At 40.5% G+C, this 25,987-nt stretch overlaps 1 protein-coding gene across 4 annotated transcripts in view; it reads left to right on the top strand.

The window, feature by feature from the left end:
* glcci1a (glucocorticoid induced 1a) overlaps window positions 1-23,980 on the top strand; it is a 51,701-nt gene extending 27,721 nt beyond the window's left edge. For 2 of the 4 annotated variants that reach the window (XM_072675836.1, XM_072675833.1), the window contains 6 exons: window positions 6,475-6,570; window positions 16,138-16,278; window positions 16,644-16,802; window positions 17,744-17,954; window positions 18,285-18,405; window positions 18,806-23,980. In XM_072675836.1, coding sequence (XP_072531937.1) covers window positions 6,475-6,570; window positions 16,138-16,278; window positions 16,644-16,802; window positions 17,744-17,954; window positions 18,285-18,405; window positions 18,806-19,133 — 1,056 coding nt within the window. In that variant the 3' untranslated portion in view covers window positions 19,134-23,980. Of the gene's footprint in view, window positions 1-6,474; window positions 6,571-16,134; window positions 16,279-16,643; window positions 16,803-17,743; window positions 17,955-18,284; window positions 18,406-18,805 lie in introns of all 4 variants that reach the window. The other 2 variants (XM_072675834.1, XM_072675832.1) reach the window with 1 other exon arrangement.
* Window positions 23,981-25,987: the final 2,007 nt, after the last annotated feature.

The following is a 25,987-nucleotide window of genomic DNA, read 5'->3' as shown; positions in this document are numbered from 1 at the left end:
TGGGGAAAGTTTTGCATTGTGTTTCCGGACGTGTCTGAACATGTCCACTTTCAGCAGAGCTGTTTCTGCTGGAGCTTCTGGCTCATGAGCAGGGGATTTCGGGGGGAGTGTCTGTGTGTAGACGTTTATGAAAGGTAATGAATGCTCAAATACTTCATTTACCATGCTTGCCCTTTTTAAATATTAACATATTGTAATATTGTAATAATATAAAACTGTTTTAATATATTAATACTAATTAGTAGATTATTATCCGGTCAGTAAATGACCATGATGCCATGTATGCCAACTTTTTGTAAATTAAAACCATAAAAACACACTTTATAAATAAATAATAAACATATTGATTACTAGCCTGATTTCTTGTGTTTTACCATTTTAGCGTAATACCCTGGGGTGTTCTCAGAATTTAGAGTTTAGATGTCTGCAGCGTGGACCTGTTTCATAGTGGAAAATGAAAACCTGTGACGTCTGTGGTTCTAATGCTTTGACCGTGTTTAAGCCATTTTTCCTCAAGAGGTTTGTCTATTTTCTGCTGTATTGGCCCATGCCATGGAGGGGGAAAACTCTCCCACCATCTCTTTAATGTTGAATTATGACTGGTTACAAAATGAAACCATGACAGAAATGCTCTGTTTTACCACCGGCCTCCGATTTTCACTGAACAGCAAGTTGGGCTAATATACGTGTTGCAGAAAACCGAATCACGGCACTTTCACAACACTGTAAAGTAGTTATTTCACATATATCAGTAGCCAACAAAAGACATCAATTCTGATTGTGTACCACTATACACACCTGAAACACATGAAGTGATTATGCTGCAGTGTTTAGGTATCTAGAATGGCCAGGGAATGGTCAGACTGTATTTTATTAACCCTGTTTAAAGACACTTGCATAGAACCTTAATTTCCATGTTTTTACTTCAAAACATTCAGAACAAGCTCATCTCTCTCTGTAAAGTGACCCCATCTGACCCAGAGCACTGTATGGAGAGATACTCCTCTTGTTCATGTGCTTGACACCACACTTACCACTTTTTTCTTAATTCAGGTTAGTTTTATTGTTTTTTATATTCCTGTTTTGCGTATTATTGTTATTATTGGGTGTCGACCTGAGGAGGATGGCTTCCCCTTTTGAGTCTTGGTTCTTCTCAAGGTTTCTTCCTCTCGACCCAAGGAAGTTTTTTTTTGTTTTTGTTTTTTTTTTGCCACCGTTGCCACTAGCTTGCTCAAAAGAGGCTCGGACATAGATCTCTGTAAAGCTGCTTTGTGACCATATTCGTTTTGTGAAAAGCGTTATACAAAAATTTTTATTTAATTGAATACCTGAAAACCCTAAACCTGAAAATTTTAATTCAGATTTGAAAAAATCTTCATATATCTATATCTAAAAACATACCTTTGCTTAAGTGGATTAATTGTTTTGGTGTATGAAATGGGTTTACCAGAGTCTTAGCTTAACGAAAGTAGTGGAATGTATGACTAAAATAGTGCATATAAACGACAAGAAGACGAGTTTCTGAGTGTCCATTGGTCAGTTTCATGCAAAACCAATTACTGCTGAGAGGCAGATGAGGGACACACAAATCCGCAGAGTATTCATGGCCTCGTAACTCCGGACGTGAGGCACAGTGAGATGCAGTGGTCAAAGGTCGGACTCTACAGATTGAGGAAATGTTTGTATTTTCGCAAGGATATTAATAGAAATATTGAGAAACGTAGACATGTGCCAGTTGACGTGGCAGTACTGTAATCAAAATGTCTTTTTTAATTATTTATGTCAAATGATTAAAGAAGTTATACATGGCCAGTATCTTCACAGTCTAGATGAGGAACGTTGTATACTTTTTCTTCATTCTGGCCGTTCTGGCTGTGCTCTTTCTGATGTTGCTTTAAGAAGCCTGGTTCCACTTGAACTCCAGGTTATGAGACCAGTGGAAGAAAGTCACTCTGAGACATCTCACATGACCTCATGCATCCTGTTTTCACTACTGCTCACAGAAACCAAAGCCACACAGGCTCTGCTCTGCTTACCAAACACACATGCACAGAGTAAAGATACCCCCTTACACATCTGCAAGTTTACCCGACATGGTCTGCTTTACTGCTTCTTAATTAAGATCCCATCTTGATGCCTGTCCCTTGGACGAGTTTTACTAGGGCAACCCAATATGGACGAAACACTATAGTATTGCGATTATGGTGTACCATATTGCATTCACCACACCAATGGCTAACTCGCAGTGTGACCTGGTTGGATACTGGCCTGTATTATTTAAAAACCGATATTATGTAATATGAATGCCTTGATTTAACAGAAATACTCACAGGAATAGGATGATTGTGACCCCTGAACAATAAGCATATGGTGTGTCCACATACCACAGATATTAACGTGATGTTTTCAAGGGAATGGGAACGCTGGAGAACGTTGGTTTGGTAGGTAAAGATTTTCAGCCTTTTTTTATCAGCAAAATCACAACAGTAAAGTAGGCGTGGGATAAAAATAAAGTAAATGGCTGTCGTCTTTTTCCAAGCTTACCATTTTGGCAGCAACACCAGTGATTGAAGCTGTGATCAGAAGTGGGGGAAAGTTTGAGTGAATTTGTTAATGGCTTCAAGTGTTGAGTTCTAAAGATACTCAGAGCTGTGATCCAGGTCTAGAACAAGACTAAATTTAGATTGTCAAGAGCGAATGAGGCCACAACCAAGTGTGCACTTATCGAGTATTCAAAACCCTTACCTTGTAGCTCCACCTTGCTGGTCAAGGTAATGCCTTTGCACTGGTGTGTGTGTGTGTGTGTGTGTGTGTGTGTGTGTGTGTGTGTGTGTGTGTGTGTGTATATATATATATATATATATATATATATATATATATATATATATATATATATATATATATATATATATATATATATATAATGGGGGCCGAAGTGTAAGTGTGTGTATATGTGTGGATAAAAGCATCTCCAAAACATCAGGCAGATCTTGTGGGGTTTTTCTGGTATGCAGTGGTCAGTGCGTACCAAAAGTGCTCCAAGAATGGAGCCACCAGTGTTCAGTGATGTGATCCATTGAGGCCCCACCTCACAACTTACATAACTCAAGGGATCTGCTGTTAACGTCTTGGTGCCAGATACCACAGGACTCCTTCAGCGCTCTTGTGGAGCCCATGCCTCGAATACTCGGATCTGTTGTGGCATCCTGGGGGAGGGGGGGTACTTAGTATTCCTCAGTACCAGTGGTACTAATGTCAGGCTGATCAGTGTCAAAGTGGGTATGTCTTAATCCAGAAATGGTTGTGACGTGCTGAAAGTGGGTGTATTTAGTAACCGCAGTGGATAATAACTGGCCTTTTGACTCACTGCTATTGAGTGACCTGAAATTTTTCAGTATTTAAGTAATTGAGTTTGTAATATTTAAAAGTATCCAAAGTAAGTGTTTATTTACAAATGTTTTACATTTAGCATGCATTACGTTTTAGAACCTGGCTCAACTTGTGGTTTCAGACAGCTAAACAAGGCTTAGCTCTGATCTTTTTTTTCATCCGTTTGTTGAAGAGCTGAAAGAGTAGTGCTGTAATCAGATATAAAACAGCATTGCTTCTCTGTTTCATGGCCGAGTCTGCTGCTGGTCTGTTTACTAAAGGCCAGCCTTTGATATGTGACGTCCCTCCCGTAGATGAATGGAAGAAGTCCAGTGTTTGTCTGGACCTGATGTGCCTCTGGCCAGTGCTGCAGCCCAGCCACCCCCATAAGCACTGCTAAAAATGTTTCCTCAGTGCTCATGTTTGGCCTGCTGACTTCATTTTTTTTTCCCTCCCCATTTTTCTCTTCAATGTATTTTCTCTGCAAGCCAAAATGGAGCAACACTCACACTGAGACATTCCCCTTGGCCTTTGTTAGACCACATAACCCCTTTTAAAGTCTTAAAGCACAACTATTTGAATAATAAAAAATATATATAAAAAGATTTTTTCCTCCTCCTGCCCGCAGAGGCCAACCCACAGGTCACTAAGAGATGTCTGCTGCTTTTTATAACCGTCTGCTTGGGCATAAGAACTCATGAATCATGCTGAGCTGTGGCATTTTTCAAGCTCTCTCAGGTTCATTCACTTCATACTCAAGTGTTAAAGTTTATGGCAGACGAGTGGTGGGAATCTGTGTTTTCACTGCAGTGCCAAATTCACAGAGCTGATAGTAGTTTTCCCTAGAAAGGTCACCCTTACTCCATTAAAGCTGTTTGCTTCATTTTTTAAAAAGAATTGGCACTGATTAGATGGACGATAATACTGTATGTTAAACTGTAGGGATGTATTTTATATGTAGGTCAGATTAGTCAGTATCCAACAAATGACCACTATTTCAAGCTTTTCATGATATATTGAACTCCAGAAGGTTAATAATAATAAAAATAACAGTAGTAGTAGTAATAATAATAATAATAATAATAATGTTTTATGTAATGAGATTTAAATAGCACCTTTCACATACTAGCCAAGAAGATATGCCTTGTGGTTGAGAGGGAATGGGAGTGTTCTGAGGACAGATTTCAAGTAATTGACTCTGTACAATTAAGTGTTATATATATATATATATATATATATATATATATATATATATATATATATATATATATATATATAATTTTTTTTTTTTTTTTTTTTTTTTTTTTTATACAGCAGCATCAGCTGTTACATTGAGTAATGGACCAATAAAATGTCTTACATTAACATGCATATATTTAAGAATGTAGCTACAGTTATCATTTCAAACCGCTAAACAATGCCTTATTTTGATCATATGAAATGTTTGCCTTTTAACTTAAAGAATAGTGATGTATATAAAAATGCTTTCTAGACCAAGTTCGATGCTGATCTATTTACTCAAGGCCAACGTTCTAAACATCCCTCGTGTAGATGAATAGACCAGCTCTAGTGTTGGACAGGAACTATTATTATTATTATTATTATTATTATTAACAATAATAATAATAACAATAATAATAATAATAATGTTTGTCTTATGTAGAGCCTTTTACATGCTCAAGGTAAAGTAAAGGCAAATAGATAAAGAGTTTCAGAGAGAGGGAGCAGCAACACCAAATGACCTGCCATTCGTAGTAGGGATGCACCGATTCAGCTTTTTCAGTTCTGATACCGATACATAAACTTTGCATATTGGTCGATACCCGATACCAGTCCTAAACCATGGCTGAATTAATAAACTGTATGCCTCACCATGTGGGAGAGACTTAAGGCATCAGGATTGGCTTAAACATTACTTTATATAATATAACAAATTAACACATAGATTAAAAACATAATAAATTGCCATTTGTCATTTATTTATTTGCACATTTAGTGCAGTCTCGCACCACCAAATTAAAGTGAAACGGTCAGTGCCATGGATCGGCCTAATTACCAGGTACCCGATCCAGTTAATTTTGTTAATATCGGGATCGATATCCGATCCCAACATTGGATCGGTGCATCCCTAATCCATAGTAGAAAGCCTGACCCTAGGTACAACTAAAACTTGTGAAGGACTTTTAATGTACAAGATGAATCTAGAATTGTGTGTGACCAGTGTAGCAGGTGGGCAGATTTCTTCTATAGCTGCAGCAATTTGAATATTCTGGAGAGGGCGAAGCAATTTGAAAGATAGACCATGAAACAGAGTTGCAGTAGTCTAGTCTAGATGTAGACTAATAAGGACATGCACCAGGATCTCAGAAATCTTTAGAAGCCAGCATATGGCAGTGTCTAGCAATATTGCGCAGATGGAAATATGCCAGTCTTAGTCACAGATTCAATATATGGTTCAAAGGGGAGACTGGGTCAAGGCGACACCAAGGTTTCATGCAATGGAGAAAGGACTTACAGGAATATCAACAAGTATCTAATCAGAAAAGAGCAGACTGTTTAGGGTAGCATTGGTCTACTGCATATATTCTCAGGGAAGCCCAGTATTCCCAGTTCCAGGAGCTGCTGATACTGAACATATCCATACAGTGTCTGGGGTTCACAAAGATGTCTGGTACCACACCAGTACTCTTCTCAATATCTTTACTGACCACTGACCAATATCTTCTGACTACTAGTTGTGTATTCAGTTCACCTTTTCAGATGAAGAATGTGTAGATTTGCTTGGATAAGAATGTTAATTAATAATAAATCACCCATTGCAATATGTCATGTCACAATACTTGAAATCCAGCTATTGAGCGATTCTATATTGTGGGTCTGTAGTGATTCCTATTCATACTGCTTACGTTACGCTCCACTGTCGAAGAACTACTGATGCAGTTACTAAATAACAAGTCTAATAATAAATGAATAAAGCACCTGCGGTTTAAAGTGTCCCATTAAACGGTGGCTTCTTATTCGCTGTGAGGCTTGACCGATATTACTGTTTTCTGTTCCTTCTGTCTCTGATGTGCAAAAACACATTGTGCTGTTGTGTTTTGGCAGACTCCTGGATGTTGGAGTGAAGAAACCGGCGAGGGAGAGCTGAGGAGCACACACCAGCGCTCTGCGTCCTGGGGCAGCGCTGACCAGCTAAAAGAGGTACAGGCATTCTAAGCAGCCTCAGAAATTCATATTTCTTTAGAGAGGGAGAATTTTTTAATAGCAGTCTTTCCCTTCACTGTTAGCTGTGAACGACAAGATATTTACTGGCTAACAGACTTTGGAACCTTCACAAAATTCTAGGACTTTTTTTTTTGTTTTTTAAGCCAGCAAGAACACTGAATGTGTGTATTCTGGTCACATGCAGGGTTGGGAGGGTTACTTTAAAAATGCATTCTGTTACAGATTTCTGATTACCTGTTAAAAATGACCTGATATAACCCAACGGATAACTATATTTAGGTACTCAGCTGATTGCTTTCTGTTACTTTAAGATTACTTGTATTTGTAAAGCCGCATATTACAATAAAGACAAACAGAATTGCACGTAAAACTGTCCTGTTTCTATGCAAAATACATAGCAATCCGCTGTCTACTGCTGTATATAACTAGGGCTGCCCCGATATATCGTTTCATCATTGACACTGCAATATGTTACATTGCAGGACATGATGTGTTTCATTTAATTTGCCTTACATGACACTGCAACTTTTTTGAGACCAAAAAAAAAATGTCACTGTTATAATTTTTCATAACCGATCTACCCGATTATATATGCCATATAATTTATTTTAGAACAGTCTTGGATATGCCGAGTGCATTGTTAATATCGTGTTGTGTTGGATCAAGGTCCTCTGGTGAAATCTGGACAAAATTATTATTTATTTATTTATTATTATTTATTTTTTTTGCTTGCTTGCTTGTTGGTGTTTTTTTTTGTCGCAATATATATTGCAGAACAACAAAATATTGCTTGTCTTTTATATTTTTTCTGATATCATTCAGTAGTATTATATATCATATAGTAGTGCTTAAACGAAACCCTGCCTCCAAAATGAAAACAACACAGGAATATATAAAAAATTAATTAATTTTTGAAGTTAATGTAAAAAGATTGTAAAAAGTTGTCTTGAAACATCTGACTGGAGGGGAGGGGGGGGGGGCGGGACTAGCATAGACCAGCATGAATTCCTAAGTCTAAGACAGTCCGTGCTGGTCTGGTGCGCTAGTTCCCATCTGTGCTGGTGAGTCGCGAAGAGCCATGGATAAAGCAAACAACCATACTTGTCAGCAAAACCAGAAATATTCGAAGTTTATGAAGTCATGAATCAAACAGTGTTGAAGAAGAGCAGGTACAAAAGAAAGGAAAAGTCTTCACGGGAGAGAGTGAGAATGTGTACATAAGGCATTGCGTGGTCCCATATCACTGTTGGGATTGGTCTGTCAGCTAGCTACCAGTTGTGGTGCCGTAGGTATTTCCATAATCACCCAGATGGGGAGTGTTTCCCATAGGGTGATACTGAGTGAACGATGAAAGAGAACACACCTGCACACTCATCTAGCAACAGAAAGCCAGGCAAGCTACGGACAACACTGCAACCAGCAGTCAGCTAATCTCTGCACGCTAATCTATGGCCGCTATTAGCACTCAGCTGGTGAGACATTAAAAAGAAAGTCAGTCACAAGGAACCACAGTATCCGCAGCATCTCACCATACGTGCATCTGTTCATGGTCATGGTCAAATATGGTGGGAAAGGGCACAACGAATACAACCTGAATGTAAACTGTAAAGTCGTTGCTGCTGTTACAGTGTGACAGATCTGTGTTGTGATCTGTGTCTGTAATGTAATCCTGCTTGTACTCACTTCATGTTTAAAATGGACCTGCAGTCTAATTGCTTACCTTTTCACTGTAATTGAATAGTTACTTTTTTTATCTCCTGATTTTACATGTATTCCGTTACTACCGCACCCTGGTCACACATGCCAAATGAAAAAGATTCATACGTTAACGGGTCATAAAGGGCCGTTTCTGGCAACTCTGCCTGGTATAAAAGGTACTTAAAGCAGTACTATGCGAGAATTGGTATTTCCTGCTCTTGGGCTCCCCCTACTGTCGGATAGTGGAGCTCTCACTTTGAGCCATCCCTCAAGATGGACACAATTAAATGTGTTTCTGGACAAGATGAGCTATACAGGGCCGTCACTGAAGGTGAAAGAAGTATGTGGACTACAGGAATTTACAAAAATATGACCTAGCGCAGTTAGCAGGGGGTCGAGCCCAGAATAGCCATCATGTAGACGCTGTCCTCTCTATTACAGGTCCGTGGAGCATCAACGTGATTTTGAAGCTTTTGTTTAAAGATGCAGATCCTACGTAATGTTGCTTTAACACACACAAGATTATGCATCCATAGACAGCACGTCTATCGGGTATAGAGCTTGTGCACAGTGTGAAATGCGCACCACATCTGCAATCGAGTGTGAGTGCGTGTGTGGTAAGCTCAGAGCCTGTGGTCATCCTTCCTGCTGCTATTCATGGAGCTTTCGTTGTCACCCAAGAAAAAAAGCTGAGAGCAGCACTTTTCACTATGTAATGATCTCATCTGTGCAGAGCAGGATAGAGCTGCTCGTATGTAGAGCGGTCACATTCGCAGAGAGGGAGCAAGAGCGGGAGAGCAGGTCAGATATAAAACCCTTTTACCCAGACCCATCTCCTTAACCCCCTCCAAAGTGCGACTCACTGCTATATATAACTTCCTGTGTGGCCTCAGACTTCCTGCGCCACTAGCGGTATGCTAGCATAGCGTTTGCTGCGTTGCCAGCAGCTTTATCGCAGGCTGTGAGCCCCACCCGGCCTGCACAGCGAGCGAGGAGATAAGCCACGCCGTCCTGTAACAACCCACTTCCTCTTTCACCCCACACCCCCCCCACACAATTTATTGCCTTCTCCTCTCTGCTCTTCCAAACTCCCGAACAATACAACCAGGCGGGATGTAAGGGCCTGGACACTTCTGTGTCCACTAAATCCAAGTCCACCTTAGTTTTGACGTGCTAAGAATGATGAAAAGGGAGAGCAAGCAAACCTGGATGGACCTGAAAACAGTAGAAAACATTCCTAAGACCATTTGTGTTCTCAGGTATGAGGGTTTATTCCCTAAACCTGGGTAATTTGAGCCTCAGTTACCTGGAAAACAGTCTAGGTAGGTACAGTGGCTGCTGTGGTGTTTAGACTCCTAGCCGGCTATCTAGGCTTAGATTAGTTGGCTAGCAAGCTAAACACAGCAGGCCCTTCCACATTTTACCTTTCTGATGCTCCTTAATACCTTTAGCTACAAATCCAAAACTGCAGGAAAAGCTAAATACAGCGTTCTGTCCTTATAAGTTCTGTCCTTATGTTTATAAGTGGAGTTTCAGTCCGCAAGACTTGGATTTGTTCTGTGGTGAAGCGATTATTTTGCTTGCTAAGCTTTTCGCTTGTGATTCAGAGGAGTTTACCATTTGCAGTTGTTGTCAGACTGATGCTTTAGGGTTTATTGAATAATTGGTTTAAAATCATGCATGATGTTCACTTAGTCTGTGACCCCGTGAGCAAACTGAAACTCAGGGTTAGTTTTGTGTGTTATGGAAATGTTATTTTTGTAATATCGCCCTCATTCAAACAGCAGAGGTGCACTGACTTGGGAAATTTGGGCTTGTGCTGGTGCATTTACAACGTGGGCAATATTAGTGTGATCAGTTTTGTTTGTGATCCACAGTATGCTTTTCTAAGCATATTGAGGATATTGTTCGTGCTTAATATACACTGGTCAGCTGCAGCAGATGTTGAATAAAAATCACTGTATTCAGTATGGGAGGGTGTCTGAATGGAGTATCTGAATAGATTGTGTCGCTACTGATGTATTTAGTCTGTGATTTACATGCATCAGGATAAATATGAAAAATGACTTTAAATATCTTAATATAGTATTTTTACCATATCGCCCAGCGTTATTGGGAATACATCCACCTGAATGAGTATCACAGAGAAACAGAATGCTCATTTCTGTTGGATTACAAATGCAAATTTGTTAGTGCAGTAGTCCAGTGTCTCCTAAACGTTCAGCTCTTCTGGAGTTCAGTAAACACATCAAATATCAGACTTAAATGTCTGTCAAATCTAATCTGACGACAGTATAAAAAAGCAATCATCTGCTAATACGAGTGTGATTCCAACAGCTGGGCAGAGTGCTGCTCTCGGAGTGTCAGATTGGTCGTAGTTTGAAAGCCTCAAGCCTTTTCTTGGTGCCTGTTGTTTGCTTTTGCTCTGCTCAGCAGATGCTGTAGACTCCTCTGGATTAGTGAGGAGTTTCCCTTGTAATATAAACATATAGAGTGGTTGGAATGTAATGTAAGGCAGTGCAAACAGGCTTGAATGTGAATGTAAACATATCCATTCTGAACACATTCATGCAGCTTGGCACTGCAACTGAAGCAAAAACCGCTGGCCTTTTTCACTCAAACCCTGGCCTTTCTCATTGTAACGTTAAGCCCCTCATCACTGTCACATGGTTTCTAAATTAATAAGCACTTACAAATAAATCATGAGTAGTTTTTAATAGAATCTAGGCTCAAGCCACAGATTGCATTCTCCCCCATGAGCAAATCATCCCATGACTGCGGTTTTGTTCAGTGTTTGGGGTGAGAAAAAGGTAAGAGGTTATTAAGGTTACTTAATCATTACAACATAGTGTCACAACACGTCATGTCAGAAATTAACCCCCCCCCCATAAGGTCAAGCAGTAAAAACTGTAAAAAAATAAATAAATAAAAAATACTAATAATTATAAAATTGTGCACAATGTTCACTTAGCTTGTGACCCCATGAGCGAACTGAACGTCAGGGTTAATTTTGGGTTTCATGGAAATGTTATTTTCGTAATATCGTCCTCGCTTAAACAGTAGAGTTGCACTGACTTGGGAATTTTGGGCTTGTGCTGGTGCATAAAAAAGTGGGCAATTTCAGAGCGTGATCTTACCTTGATCCACAGTATGCTTTTCTAAGCATATCGAGGATACTGTTCGTGCTTAATAAACACTGATCAGCTGCAGGTTTCATTACTAACAGTGTAATTAGACTGGTTTTATTAGATGAAGAGCAGCAGATGTTGAATAAAAATCACTGTATTTGGTACAGAAGAGTATCTGAATAGAAGGTTTTAAGAGTCTGTCGCTACTGATGTAATTTAGTCTGTGATAAATATTAAAGAAAGGAATAATTCCCCCCATCCCCACCCACAAGGTCAAGCAGTAAAAACGGTCACAATTTGTGCACAATGTTCACTTAGTCTGTTAGTTATGTTACCATCACTACCATCACTATCATGATCTGAGTAATTCTGCAGGTCTTTTAAACATTATTCAAGAAACTGATTTTTCCCCCATAAAGTCAAGCAGTTAAAAAATAAATAAATAAATAAATGATTAACAAAGATTACAGGTCAGTAGATGACCAGCAATGAATCTGTTGAAGGACCCTGTTTTAAGAATGTTGTGTGGTGGTGTGCTCAGCTAAGGCTGAATGCTGAATGCTAAATGCTGAAGGCTTTGTGCTTGGAACTGATGCTTAGTACATCAGGCCTTAATAAAAAAAAAAAGTTACCATTGATTAGTGCAAGTAGCTAACTGATGTGTACGTGTAGTCAGAGGTTTGTGCGAAAATTGATCAATGTTTAATGCAGAACCTTGAAGATTTCACAAGCGCGAGTTCCACACGGAAACTCCACCATTTCCAAAGTGCTCATGCAATCCGTGGCCGATTCTCAACCTGCCCAAGTACTATTGCAGCAAGTACATCAGTCGCAGCCCAAATACATTCAGAAGTTCACATCTAGACAAGTACAGTCCGAATGCCTTCTTGCTCTGCCCGTGTTATCCAGGATGCATCAGGACGTCATTTGTGTGAACTTGGCAGAGCCAAAAATCCCAGAATGGCTCACGCACCACGCCGCTGTTCCAGTTATACAATACAGCATCCTCCCGTCCTCGGGAGTTTGTACTTGTGTCTCGAACTTGCTAAGTCAGTTCTACCAAGTACACCAGTCCTGAAATGAATCATGGTTGCTGCAGACAGGAAATGTTGCATATGTGACCATACTTGAAGCTTGTGTCTATATAAATCACCACTTATGCTGTGTGCCACAAACGTCTTTCTGATAGACTAGAATCGAAATAGTGCTGTTTTGTCTGCAGCGATTCCCCAGTACATTTCCAGTAATGTCAATAGCAAGGGCATAATATTAAGATCATCTTAAACAATAGAGAGAATCTATCATGTGATGCTCGCTCTAGCATTTAACAGTGAATTAGAGACAAAACAATTAAGGGTCATTATTTTATTTGATTACTTATTTAAAAAAAAAAAAAAAGAACAATATACCGAGGAAAAAAGTAGAAACAGATGGGCCTTGGCATGAAAAAGCAGTGAGCAACATGCCACACTAAAGGACCTTTCACACAGGCTTCAGGCTTTCACACTGACGGACTGAAACATTGTCACGGTTGCAGACCGAACATATGGACATGAATATGGCATCAGTACAGCTCATCCTGCCCATAGCAGAACGCACAAGCTTGTATGATGAGTAAGATGCTGATTACAGAAAATGAGTAGGTTAAAGAAAATGTATGGTGAAGCAGAGCTGATGGGCTGGGAGATGATGGTGAGAACTTTACAGAGACGCTTTACATGCTGTTTTTTAATGTGTGTCTATGTGCATCCTGGTTTGTCCCCAAAGAACCTTAAACGGGGTCGACGGGTTTCCATGTAGTTTGCTCCTTTTTAATGACGTGGCCAACACGCACAAACAGAGCCTCAAACATCCCCACTGACACAATAAAAACAAGCATAGCTTGTTATATAGGGCTTTTGGTCTTGATTGAGGTGATGAAACTCCCTGTGGTGTTGTCTTTTCTGTAGAATAGGGTGAACTCGGTGTGTGCATTGTTGTGCAGCAAGTTAAATGATGATCAATTCTGCTGCTCCTACTCAATGAATTCATCTTTTCCTTAGCGTTTAGACAAAAATCACATCGTTTTTTGGTTATAACAAACTGTGAGGTCCCAATCGTTAAATTTGTGGACCATTACACCCCTAATAATCATTGTAGTTTAATTAGGAAGGACTGTCAGGTATTTTAATCAAGTAATCTTGACGACCCTTGTCTCTCATGGTCCATGAGGCATGGCTTATGGCTGGACATCCAAGGGGGAGAGTGGGGTCAGTCTTAAAGTCAGGGCCTAAAGCTTTGGCTCCAGTAACAACAGTTGGCTCCAAAAACATCCTCTTTCCCCCGTAGCACAGTAGGAAAAGAAGGCCCGAAGGAAATATTGGGTGTAAACTAACGTGGCTAAAATGTAATTTACACCACCTTCAATGCTGCTGTTCTTTCTGCAAGCTGCTTGTTCATGCAACACTCATTCAACACTCTACTCGCAATGATTGCTTCCTGAAAGCAAGATCCTGTTAGCAGAGTGTTTTTCTTGCACTACTGTTACTATAGTGAAATAACCAAGTGTTGAAATAGTGACTAACCAATTCTACCAGCAGTGTGAGGACAGGAGAGCAGAACTTGTCCAGACTTGTCTTGGCATGTCTGCAAAACAAAGAAACTAGCCTCTTAACTTGAAGTACTAATCCCAATACTAGTTTGAAGAGGCTTGTGGTGTCATTCCATGTACGTTATGCATGTACGATACCAGTACTGGGGGGGGGGTATGCAGTCGAACAGAGAATCCCACCAATTTCTTACTATTTTCAGTGTTTAAAACAGTCAATAGATTAAGGGAGAACATGTTCAGCAGATTAATATATAATATTAAAAGTAATAAATTAGCTAAAAACAAAATGGTTCAAAAAAAGTTGTACTTCATGTGCAGCTTTCCTACTTAAAAGGGAGACATTTTACATAGTTTGAGGCTTTAACTATTGTTTGTAAGTTTTTGTTCAAACAAAACCCGGTTTTCATTCCTTTAAGGGTATTATAATAGTAATAATAATGGTAATAATGATGATAATTAATTTGAGGATATCAGATTTATGGTATTTACAATTCTTCCTCTTATTGTGTTTGAGACTGTTCTCATACTATGAAAGTTATTCAGAGGTTTTAGTCCAATACTAACATTAACAAGCATTTCTGTTCATTAACTCTCTGTTCTCTTCAGACAGAAGACTTGTTCTCAAGCTAAAGCTGAGATCTGGATCTATTTTACATGCATTTATTTTAACCATGTTGATGTAATGTTTTCTATTCACCAGTTATGGCAGTACTAAACAGGGAGGGTCTCCTTTGCTTTTCCCAGTTGTGCAGCTGCATAGGATCAAGAGTCTGAGCCAAAAACAAAATACAAGCTCTCATGAGCTCGTATTTACCCCTAAACAGCAGAATAACTGATGTCAGCTGTCAAAATCTAATCTGCTACTGTATATCTGTGGGTGCTAAACAGGAACTCACAGAATTAATGGTTATCGGAGAAAGAGGAGTGTGGCGAAAGCTGAAAGCTAAAGGTCTGCGGCATCAGCAGGCCCGGAGCCGAGATATTTGACAAAATCTGCTGACGGCCTGTGTGTGTGTGAGGGGGAAATGTCAGAAGAGAGTGTTTGATATTAGACGTGATAAAAGATCACTCTGCTTTACTGATCAGCGGTGCCACAGTTCATCAAGCGGTAGCATAGAATCCACTCTCTTTTGGGCTCCTAAAGTCAGTGTGAAGAACCTTTTAAAGGTTTTTAAGAAGCTTTGCATGAGGGTTCATTAAATTGAGCTTCACATTTGCGAAAATGCTTCTTTAGAACCATGCATTGGAAGGGTTGCTGAATAGCCTACCCAAAATCGTTGGACACCAGGTTACCTTATCCATGTGCATCAGTAATGAGCACAAACTCTATATGTAATTGTCATTGTAATGCAGCTGATTCCATTCAAACATGTATGTGATGTTAGCAATAAACCAATAGATCTCTTTACTTGGTGTACCTTAACTCATTTGGGCTGTTGCTTCTTTTTGTCTAGTAGTGCCCCCTAGTGGTACAGCTGTATTTCAGCACCTTTATTGGTTTTGATGGTCTGGATTCTTGAATGGCCATCACGCTGCACGGTTTAGGGCCAGTAGATATAATTGGATTTATGCCCGGTTTTGGACTAAATTGCAGTGTCAGTGGTGTTACATCTGTAAAGATTATTTAATAAGTTTTCTTTATTTAAAAGAAGAAAGCAGTCTTTATCATTATTGATAGTGGATATGTAAATATATATAGGTCTGGCCCTAGGGTTAACTCATGGAGGGCTTGACAACTGGCCTTTGAGATGGAGCAGGGGGTTTTAAACCGGCCAAAAATCAATAGTTTGCAATGCCACGGTCACTAAGGGTGGGTAAAATAGCAAAATTATAGCATTGTGATACAATATACATAACAATTAAATATAACTTTCTATGTTTGTAGAAATAAACTATTATTATTAAAGTAGCGAAACATTGTTCGAATGAACTAAATGAGTTGATCTTCAGTGACACCCCCCCCCCCAATCATTCAGTAGTTTTTTTTTTTTTGTTTGTTTTTTTGTTTTTTAACAACTGCATCTGTAAATAATAATCCCCTGACACTAAATGTGTACCCCCTATCTCTCTTTTACTCTCTCTCTCGCTGTCTCTCTCTCTCTCTCACTTTCCCTCTCCCTCTAGCAGATAGCCAAGCTCCGGCTGCAGCTTCAGCGCAGTAAGCAGGGAGGAAGTCGCCTCGGTAAAGACGGCAGAGAGCATCTGTCTCCTCTTCACTGCTGCATCATTACTACCACCACCACTCACAGCACCGCCAGCCAAGCCCCGGTGAGCACACAAGCGTACACACATACCTCAACATGCACACTAGTCATCACTGCCTGCCAAAACACAGTGAGCACACAAGCAAACACACACACCTACACACACCCCAACATGCACTTTTCTGTCATCTCTGTCAGCCTAAGCCCAGTTAACACACACACATACACACACACAATTGTTTTTTTTCCAATGTTTGACAGAGTAACTGTACATTAGAATTTGCCAAAATATTGTGTATTATGTGTGTCCTTGAATGTGTCATTTGGCCAAAGGTTTCCAAACTTTTGCATACAACTGTATATACTTCTCACTGTCTGAATATAAACTAAATTTTAACCCGTTGTTGCTTTGTATCACTTTGTGCTCAGTTCCTGCAGTTCCCCATGTCGAAGCCGGCACAGATGCCACTGTCCAACATCACTGTGCCGAAGCCTTCCATCTCCAGAGTGCCCAGCAGCATGGAGGGCATCAACCACGAACTGGAGAAGGTCTTCATCAAAGACAACGGAGAGAAGGAAGAGCTGAAGGTATATACACACACACACACACACACACACACACACACACACACACACACACACACACACTACTGAGTGTACAATCCTGTATGCACTATATGGAGAGTACAGGACAAACTGATGCAGATAGTTTAATGCTGCAGCAGGTTTCATATTGCAGTTTCACAGCGAATCACTGAGAAAATCCAAAGCCTAACACGCATGGAGCACAATGTACCCTAATAATCAGTTATATTTTAGCTATATTATATTTCTGTTCCTCTAGTTATTAAGATAATGATTTGTCAGCTCCTTATTTCATACAAATCCTTATTTTTGCTTTTATTTTTACTTTAATCTAACAGTCCCCTCGATGGCCCTTGTGTGCAGCAGAACAGTCCATTAACAGCACACAATTTGTTTTTATTACTTGGTGTACTAATACAGAATTCAGTTGTTTAAGGTTAAGTGGATTTATTGATGTTTTAGCCACATATAAGTACATAATAAAACAAAATAACGTACCTCAAGACCATGGTGTAACATAGAGCAGCACAACACTATGTGGCATATGAGCATATAAAGAGCAAATACATATGTGTGTTACTGAGGTAGAAAAATTTTACTCCACGTTGTGATTAAGAACACCCTAACCCGTAATGAAATTACTGTCTCAGGTGGCGTATTGCTTAACTATGCTTTAAATATAGTGGTAAAGCATGCAAAGCTCTGCTATTTTCTAAATGTATGACTTGACATGTTTTTGTGTAAATTCTGCTAATTTTTTTTATACAACATTTAGGGGATTAAATTAATTAAGTGACTGACAGCTAGGATATGCAGGTATTACTGGTGTTTTGAGAACCATTTAAAGGGACAGTGTATCACTGAATGTGAGGACTGTGTTTATCACCCTTCTTGATCAGTGATGTGATTTTTCTCTTGTGTCCTCACTCTCTCAACCCCCCCAGGCCCTTGAGGTCCCTGATGGTCGGCGTGCTCCATTTCCCCCTCAGCAGCGCAGCAGCAGTAGCCGCAGTGTGGACACTCAGACCCCCTCAGTGCCTGGACGCTCCAGCAGCTGCTCCAGCCTTTCTCCGTGCCCTTCACCTGCCTGCCCACAAGGATCACACGACGGCAGCCCGTACTCAACAGATGAGCTGCTCGAGGACCGAGACAAAGGTCAGCCTCCGACTTCTGGAGCAGTGACGGTGTATATACACTGTCAACTGGCATGCAAAAACTATTATCTTGAAAATGGCAAATTTACAGGAAAGGTTAAAAACCTTAACTTTTAGTGGAGGTCAAGGTGATTTTATTTAGTTTAGCAGCATTATATATAGAGAGCATTTCTGTTGGTCCATTCATTATTAAATTCTGACACAACATAAAGAACAACTGCCGGATTTGGATGTATATTTTCACTGTTTCTGAACTTGACCATAGCTTTATAATTAATAAATATTGAATTGTATAGATGTACAATTGTCATCCTGCGCTTTCTGACTGCAGACAGCGGCAGCAGCTCCCCGCTACCAAAGTTTGCCTCCTCTCCCAAACCCAACAACAGCTACATGTTCAAACGGGAGCCTCCAGAAGGCTGCGAGAAGATCAAAGTGTTTGAGGAAATGACGTAAGTTTATAAATGTATAACTGATTTTATATGAAAATAAAAGAAACTACTGTATCATGTGATCTCAAGATCGGATAGATAATACAGCCATATTTAAATAAAACTTTCCAGCTCTATAAAGTACTTTTGGCTACTTTCACCTTCATTAAGATTTTTAGTATTCAGTATTTTAGTATAATGTGATCCGATGGAGCCTGTAAAAACACTCTTGCCATTATGCTGGTAACTAACTTCCATATTTACTCAGTTTGTAAGTATTATTCACTGGAACCTTTAGCACCTGCATATTGGCTTCTATTGTTAATGAGTTTCAAGCAGGTTTCATGCAAGAGAGCTTGTCGAAAAACAGTGGAGTCGTCCACACGTACCGCATTAAAGGCCTGTGTTCCCTCTCATTTAGGTCCAGACAGTCAGCTGCAGTCCCCCTCTTCTCCTGCCCAGACAAAAACAAGGTGAACTTCATTCCCACCGGCTCGGCTTTCTGTCCCGTCAAACTGCCCGGCTCTCTGCTTCAGCATTCTGCCTCACAGCCCGAGGAAGAGGAGGGCGACCCAGGGGCCGGCCCCAGCTCAGAAGCGCCCCCTGTCTACACACCCCTCCACCCCACTCAGGTCTCCACCAGCACCAGCACAGACGACCCGCCAGAGTCCCCCGCCACATCTCCGTCCCAACAGCAGGAGGCGCCTTCGGAATGCCCTGCCCAGCCTCAGAACTATGCAGTTAGCTAGATTTGCACGGAGCTGGTCTCTGTTTATCTTCGATAACCCTTGTCCCACCACAGGCTGCCTAGAGGGCCTCTTATTCATCCATCCATCCATCCATCCATCCACCCACCAACCCCCGCATCCTCTCTGGAAGGGTTCCATCTTTGTGCTGAAAACTCCACTGTCTGCATGGCATAGCAACAAGGTCCTGAACACACAGAATAACGTTCCAGTACCAACCACCTTCATGTCCGCGCCATTCTTCTAAGCAACTGTTGACTGACAGGGATGAACCTAAAGGTGAAAGTGTGGGCTGATGTCACGCTTTGTGGAAACACAAAGGCTGTTGTTGGAACAGCATCTGGAGAATCTGGTGATACATTATATAAAATTAATGCACAAACACAGCGCATGAGTGGATGTTGGTTTTATGAACCTCAAAATATGCAAGTGAGAAATTAAGATCACTGTTAATGTTCAAAGGAAGAATGAATGAGCTTTCTTTTTTTTTCTTTTTTTTTACAGTCAGGTCCATAAATATTTGGACAGTGGGACATTTTTGGAATGTTTTTCTGTAGACTTTCAGCTTTAATTCAAGGGGTTTGATAGAACTGTTGCATTAACCAGTTAGGGTTTCCTTCCATTTTTATATAGTTCCTCCATTTGTACAGGCTCCAAAATAATTGGACAAAGAATTGATAAGCAGTTTCATAGCCAGACATGGCCTGATTCCTTGTAACTCCAGTGACAAATTGAAGAGATAAAAGGTCTGGAGTTGCTTCCAGGTTCTGATTTGTGAGCTATTCATGAGACTGAAGACAAAGCTACAGGCAGAAAGGCTCACAATTGCCATCAGCAGGCGGAGTCCAAGAGAGCACGCTTACTCTTTCAGGGGTGAGTTGATGGCACCTCCTCCCCACATCACTCCTGGTGTGTTGTTTGCCAGCACAGGCATCGGTTAGCTGTTGTATCGGAGCACTGTTGTAGTGGCTGCCTAGCGAGGCTGCATCAGCGGCAGTTTGAAAGAAGGCAGCGGCTGGCTTCACATGTGTAAGAGGAGACGTGTGCTAGCCTTCATCCTCCTAGTTCTAGGGGCATTGCTAGTGATCGGGCGAGTTCACATGGACTGTGATTGGGTAATTTACCATCCAAATTGGGTGGAAAATGGGGTACAATTAGAAATACATTATTAAAATAGCTTAAAAGAACAAGCAACGACTGAAATGGGCTGCAGTAAAGACTTAGTAAAGCATCTCAAGGGATGTCTATGGGTTCCGGATTTGCATCCATTTATTAAAAAAACCTTTTTTTTATATAATTGTTCGTTTGTCCACTTTTGAGTCCATAAAATGGAGGGACTATCTTAGAAAAATGACTGTAATTTTTGTTAAAGCTGAACGTCTGCATATTAACCACATCTTGATTGCTTCATTTCAGGATTGTGTATGGAGATATATAATAATTTAATAAGACTGAAAAAATCTCACTGTCAAAACACTTATGGACTGACAATATAGCGTTTGACGTTGAATTTGGTCACATTCCAAACATTTCGGATTTGCCTTCCTTTTCTTTTTCCACAGATATTGTCAAGCCCAGAGGTTTGCCTCCTGTTAAGTGACTGGACCTTAAGCAAAGCGGCCTGCATATCTGCATTAACAATCAGATTGCGCAAAGCGGGGTGCGTCCTTTTCAGCTACAACACAGTAATGCTGGCATTTGGTGGGGGAGAAAAAAACTATATAAAAAAAAAAATTTAATATATATATATATATATATATATATATATATATATATATATATATATATATATATATATATATATATATACTAGGAAAATAACAACAGGCTTCGAGAAGGGTTTAGTTGGGTCAGCGGCATGCATCTGAAACTGATTAAACTGAACAGCCACAGTATGAATAAGCTCTATCTGTATCTATATCTATAGATAATCTATATAAAAGGAAACAAGGCTTGTTTGCATCGAAAACCATATATTACTTTATGTATGTTATAGAAAAAAGAGAGAGAGATTATACTCTTCAGAATTATGTTTACACTTTGTCCAGGTTTTTAAACTTTTAAAACATCCAATGCAAAAATAGTAAAAAAAAAAAAAAAGAAAGAAAGAAATAAATAACAAAAATACTAAAAAAAAAAAAAAAAAGAAAAGAAAAAGATAATGTTCATAAATGAAATGGGGAAAAAATATCTATCTATATATTGCCACAATTATTGCACAGTATCCGTTTATAACCTAGCTTCAGGTGTGTCACTCGGAGTCTAAACTCAGGTAATTAGGAATGTACTGTGTATCCATTCACAAATTAACCCCCCACCCCGCATCTGTCAGTTTTCCATTACCCTGCGGAAATGGTTCCGGAGTTACTCACGACATTCCACATTCGGAAGAGCAGTCCTGAATGTTTGGGAGCCTCTTCGTGTTACAGCAGTTTCAGATGGATGGAGGAGTGCCATTGATCCCCACTGGCAGCTTTCTGAGGCAGGCGGGCAGCATCGTTTGTGATGGAGGGGCAGATGCAGCCAGCTTGGCATAATCTATAAGGAACGCAAATCGATCTATAAGGAACAAATTTGTAAGGTTGACAGTATCTGCTGGTGTAATTGCCTTCCCGCATTGCCTTAGAAGGTTGTAAGTGCATCAGGGCCGCTGGCTCTTGAACAGATTGGGAGTGGGATTGATGATTGTGTGTGTGTTTGTATGAGAGAGTGAGAGAGAGAATGTATCTCTGTGTGAGTGAGAGAGAGAGAGGGTGAGAGAAAGACACTGTGACAGAAGTGCAGTAATGGCTGGAGTTTGGCTGCCTGCAGAAAGGCCGGTTCGAGAGTCTGTGTGCATTATAATTGCACTGGAGGGTGAAGGGTGTCGTCCCTCTCACAGTTGACCACACGAGTGCCCTTTCCCACATCTCGTCTAGAAGCTCATTCAATCTAATTACCGTTGTTGTTTCAGGTTTTGCTGAAAGCCTAGACTGTTCCAGTGTTGTGCACGTGGTACAGGTGCACTATAAAAAGCTGTGTGTGAAACAAATCCACTTTGTCTTGCATGGCTCCTGTCGCTGTCTTCGTCCACCAGCCTGGACTCTTGTGTTTTAAAAGGGCAGTTCCACAGATTTCTCCAGGATCCTGCACAGTTCAATCAGTGAGTTTGTAAACAGAGTGTCATTCAGAGTGAGTTTACGTTCCTTCGCAGTGGTGGTGACTGGAACTGAGACCGGCTATGACCGATTTACTACCTTAACCCAGCCTGCAAACCTGGGGGGTGCGGGACGTTTACCTTGGGGGACTACTTTGCCATGCAGTGCCTGCATGTACCCCTCCTCAATGATGTAATTAAAAAACAAGAGTTCTCACAACTGATGTAAAATGGTGTCTCAGACCCCACACAGCCCATTCATGACCATTTGCTATAATACCCTTCTGAGAGAGAGCTTTTAGAGGCATTAAGCTTCTAGTCAGACCTTTTAAACCCCGACATCTTGGTTCCATTCACCGCCACTGTGAACAGTTCTGACTTGGTATGGGTTTTTTTTCTAGAATAAAGCGTTTCACACCAAACCCACTGTGAATGACTTGTACATCCTGCCGAGTTCATGATGCGGATATGTAGAAAAATGTGATGTAATTCCCTTTAATGCAGGTGTGGGCTGCTTTATTAGTCATTGATCAATGGTGGGTGTTATTTCCCCTGTTCACAACCACCACATTCACAAGTGGGTGAATGATACACAGGCTCTTTTCTTAAACATTTCACAGACTTTGATAAACAGCTTTCTGTACAGTATTGACCAAGACCAACAATGTTCAATTATTTAAAGGAAACACCCCACAAGTTCCATTGTACGCATCGATGTCCACGTGGGCGACCGACTTGTTGCATTTTAAGACAAAAAGGCTTTAAGAAGAGCATAATGCATTTTTTTTCTTCCTTTCTTTATTCCGCACCTTATTATCGGTGATCAGTAGTTTATTTAATGATTGGTACTGCTGTTATCTTGGTTAACTTAAATGTGTGCAATAATAACGGAGGTTATTTGTCTCGTCTAGTAGGGGAGGAAAAAAAAAAACAAACCAAACGGCGTAATCTTTCCATTTGAAGAGAATGAACAGCAGTTCTCCATTCCACAGAGTTTTGGTTCTGGAGCCAAGTCAGCATGCAGTCTGTTGATAAAGCCATCAACCGATATGGAAACCAGCACTGGTGGTGGTATGACCAGAGCACATTGCTGGCATAATGCTAGCGAGCCATCGTTTATTTGCATGAATACGAATTTCGCAGGTCAGGCCATGGCCTGCTCGTCCATTCACGCACAATGGCAATAAATTACCGGGTTGTTGTGACCACTATCTACCACCCGTTTGAGTGTGTGCCCAAAAATGGTGGCAGGGCTTTATGCGCAATGAAGGCGAGGACCGTCGCTTATAGAGGGGACAGACTGTCCACATTAACAGTTTTCCCCCCTTTGAGGAAGAGAGCTTTTGCAAAACAACACTGCACTTAAAAGCTTTGAACACACTCCTGTCCTCTGTCCAGCCCGGTGTTCTGTAGTGATCACTCTCTTGCAAAGTTAGACTATCATTAATGTCAAGAACATCATCTTTTTTTTTTTCTTCCTCAAAAGCCTTGTAGCGTTTTACTTTATCGTGGCCGTGTGGTGTCCTGTGGCACTGGCTACTGAGCTTGCATAGCGTTTGTACATATGTCTGATGTTTGTGTCTGGTGACTGTCCTCAGCTGACAGTATAAAAAGCCACAACTTATTTTCTTTGGCCTGATGTGGCTAATTGTTTCATATTTTTCAAAATAGAGATCTTGTGTCTTATTTAAATAAAGTTATTAGCAGAACCAAAGACTGTTGTTTTTTTCTCCCTCTGCTTATTTATGAAACATTTATTGTAGGATTTTTTTTTTTTTAACATATTTTTAATGTATTTAAACGTGTGGTCGCTGTCCATTGGAAAAAAAAGTATCCAAAACGGTGACTTTACAGAAGAAGGCAAAACTATCCTTGACTGTAAAAGGAAATATAGTCAAATACTCATTTACTTAAAGTCATTTAGAGCGTTTCTATTAGTCCATTTATCCAGAATGAATTGCGCAGTGTACAGAACAGCTACAGGGTCCAAACCATGAAGAAAACTACAAACGGACAAAAATGGAGATCCATGTTTTTCATCGGACAGCAGCAACATGGACATTAGACCTTCATTTTAACAATGTTGAGAGATGGAGGTAACATAACTAATAGCAAATAAAACCAAATAAATTATTTTAATAATCCAATGAATAGAAATGCTCAATTCTGGCCAATTAGAAAGTTAGGACACCCCCACATTTTACTATACACTTATTAAAGTGTATCAGAATCAGCTGCAGGTGATTAGAACGTCATTAGAGAGGGATTTGGACAAGACTGTCTTATTTAAAGCTCTTGGTTTTGTTGAAGTGAATGCTGCTGTCGTCATCATCACAAGATCCAAAAACCCCTCTGAGGTCTTCTGAAATAACTTGTGGAGGCACACAGATCTCAGAGTGGTCCAGTGGACTAAGGTGCTGCCCGTATGATCTGAGGATCACTGGTTTGAATCCTGGGTCATGCTGCTTGCCAACAGCAGCCAGAGTCCAGGAGAGCACAGTTGGCCTCGCTCTCTCGGGTGGGTGGATGGTGCTTCCTTCTCACAGCTTCCTTCCAAGCGCACTGGCTACCTAATGGTGCTGTATCAGCGGCAGTTTGAAAAGAGGCATTGGCTGGCTTCACATGTGCCAGAAGAGAAGTGTGTGGGTCTTCACCTTGCAAGTGTTGGGGTAAAATTATTATTGGGGTAATATTTATTTTTAAATCTCTGTCCACAAAATAATGCCACAACTGCCAACATAGACCGGTCAGGTCCTAGCAGTTTTAGTCCAAGAGCAGAGCACAAGATGTGTGAAGACGTCTCCACCAATCCTAAAATGTAATCATGGGACCTACAGGTAGCTCTTGCTGCAGCTGAATTTGAAGTACAGCTTCTTCCTTCAGAAAGAGACCACACACATTGGATTTTCAACTTTAAGGTAACCCTTTAAGGTTTACCAAGACCAGGACTTTTGGAACAATGAGCTTTGAACAGATAAATCCAGTTCAAAGTTTTATTTGGGGCACAGTCACATACGACATGTCCTAACTCACTTAAAAATGTGCATTTCTATTAATTACATTTTTCAAAGGATTTTTGTAAAGGACATTTCCTCAGTTTTACGTGTTTAGTTATTTTACCCCCGTCTCTTAATATTGTTCAAATGAAGATCAAATGTCCATATGTTTAAAAATCAACCGTAATTAGGGTAGCATTGCTTAAAGTCAATAATAAATAGTTTTCATAACTCACAAAACTATTAGAGCGTATGTCGGGGGAAGCGTGGGAAGAGTTATTACTTTTGGATCAGACTCAAGAGTGTGTTGGAATGTAAGAGCAAGTGTAAAGGGGAGTTCATGCCCGACACTGGCCCCCAAAGACCTACAGCAGGAGGGCCTCAGGGCTGCCTGGCCTCCAGGTTTCACCTCAACTTCAGTGGCAGAGATAAATCACATTTGTTGTTATTAATGGGGCTGTCTGTGTGAGGAGGACAGGCCCATTAATAACACAGGTTGACAGGAGGAGGAGCAGGTGATCCAGAGACTGAGGGTTGTGTCAGTGTAGAGACGGAGCCCGAAGGAACCGAAAATAATCTGCAACCTCATTCTGACTTGCAGCACAGGCAGACACAGACACACTCGCCTCTGTCTTTAATCAGTGAGGGACTGCACTTGTGTTTACGGTGTCAGATTAAAGGGAAGAGTTTCTGTGATGTGGTGCCACAAGAGGTGACCTTTCTAT

This window comes from Salminus brasiliensis, chromosome 3 (assembly GCF_030463535.1).
Source record: "Salminus brasiliensis chromosome 3, fSalBra1.hap2, whole genome shotgun sequence".
NCBI lineage: Eukaryota > Metazoa > Chordata > Actinopteri > Characiformes > Bryconidae > Salminus > Salminus brasiliensis.
Note: the sequence above shows the minus strand (reverse complement) of the source record. Positions and strands in the feature narration are given on the sequence as shown.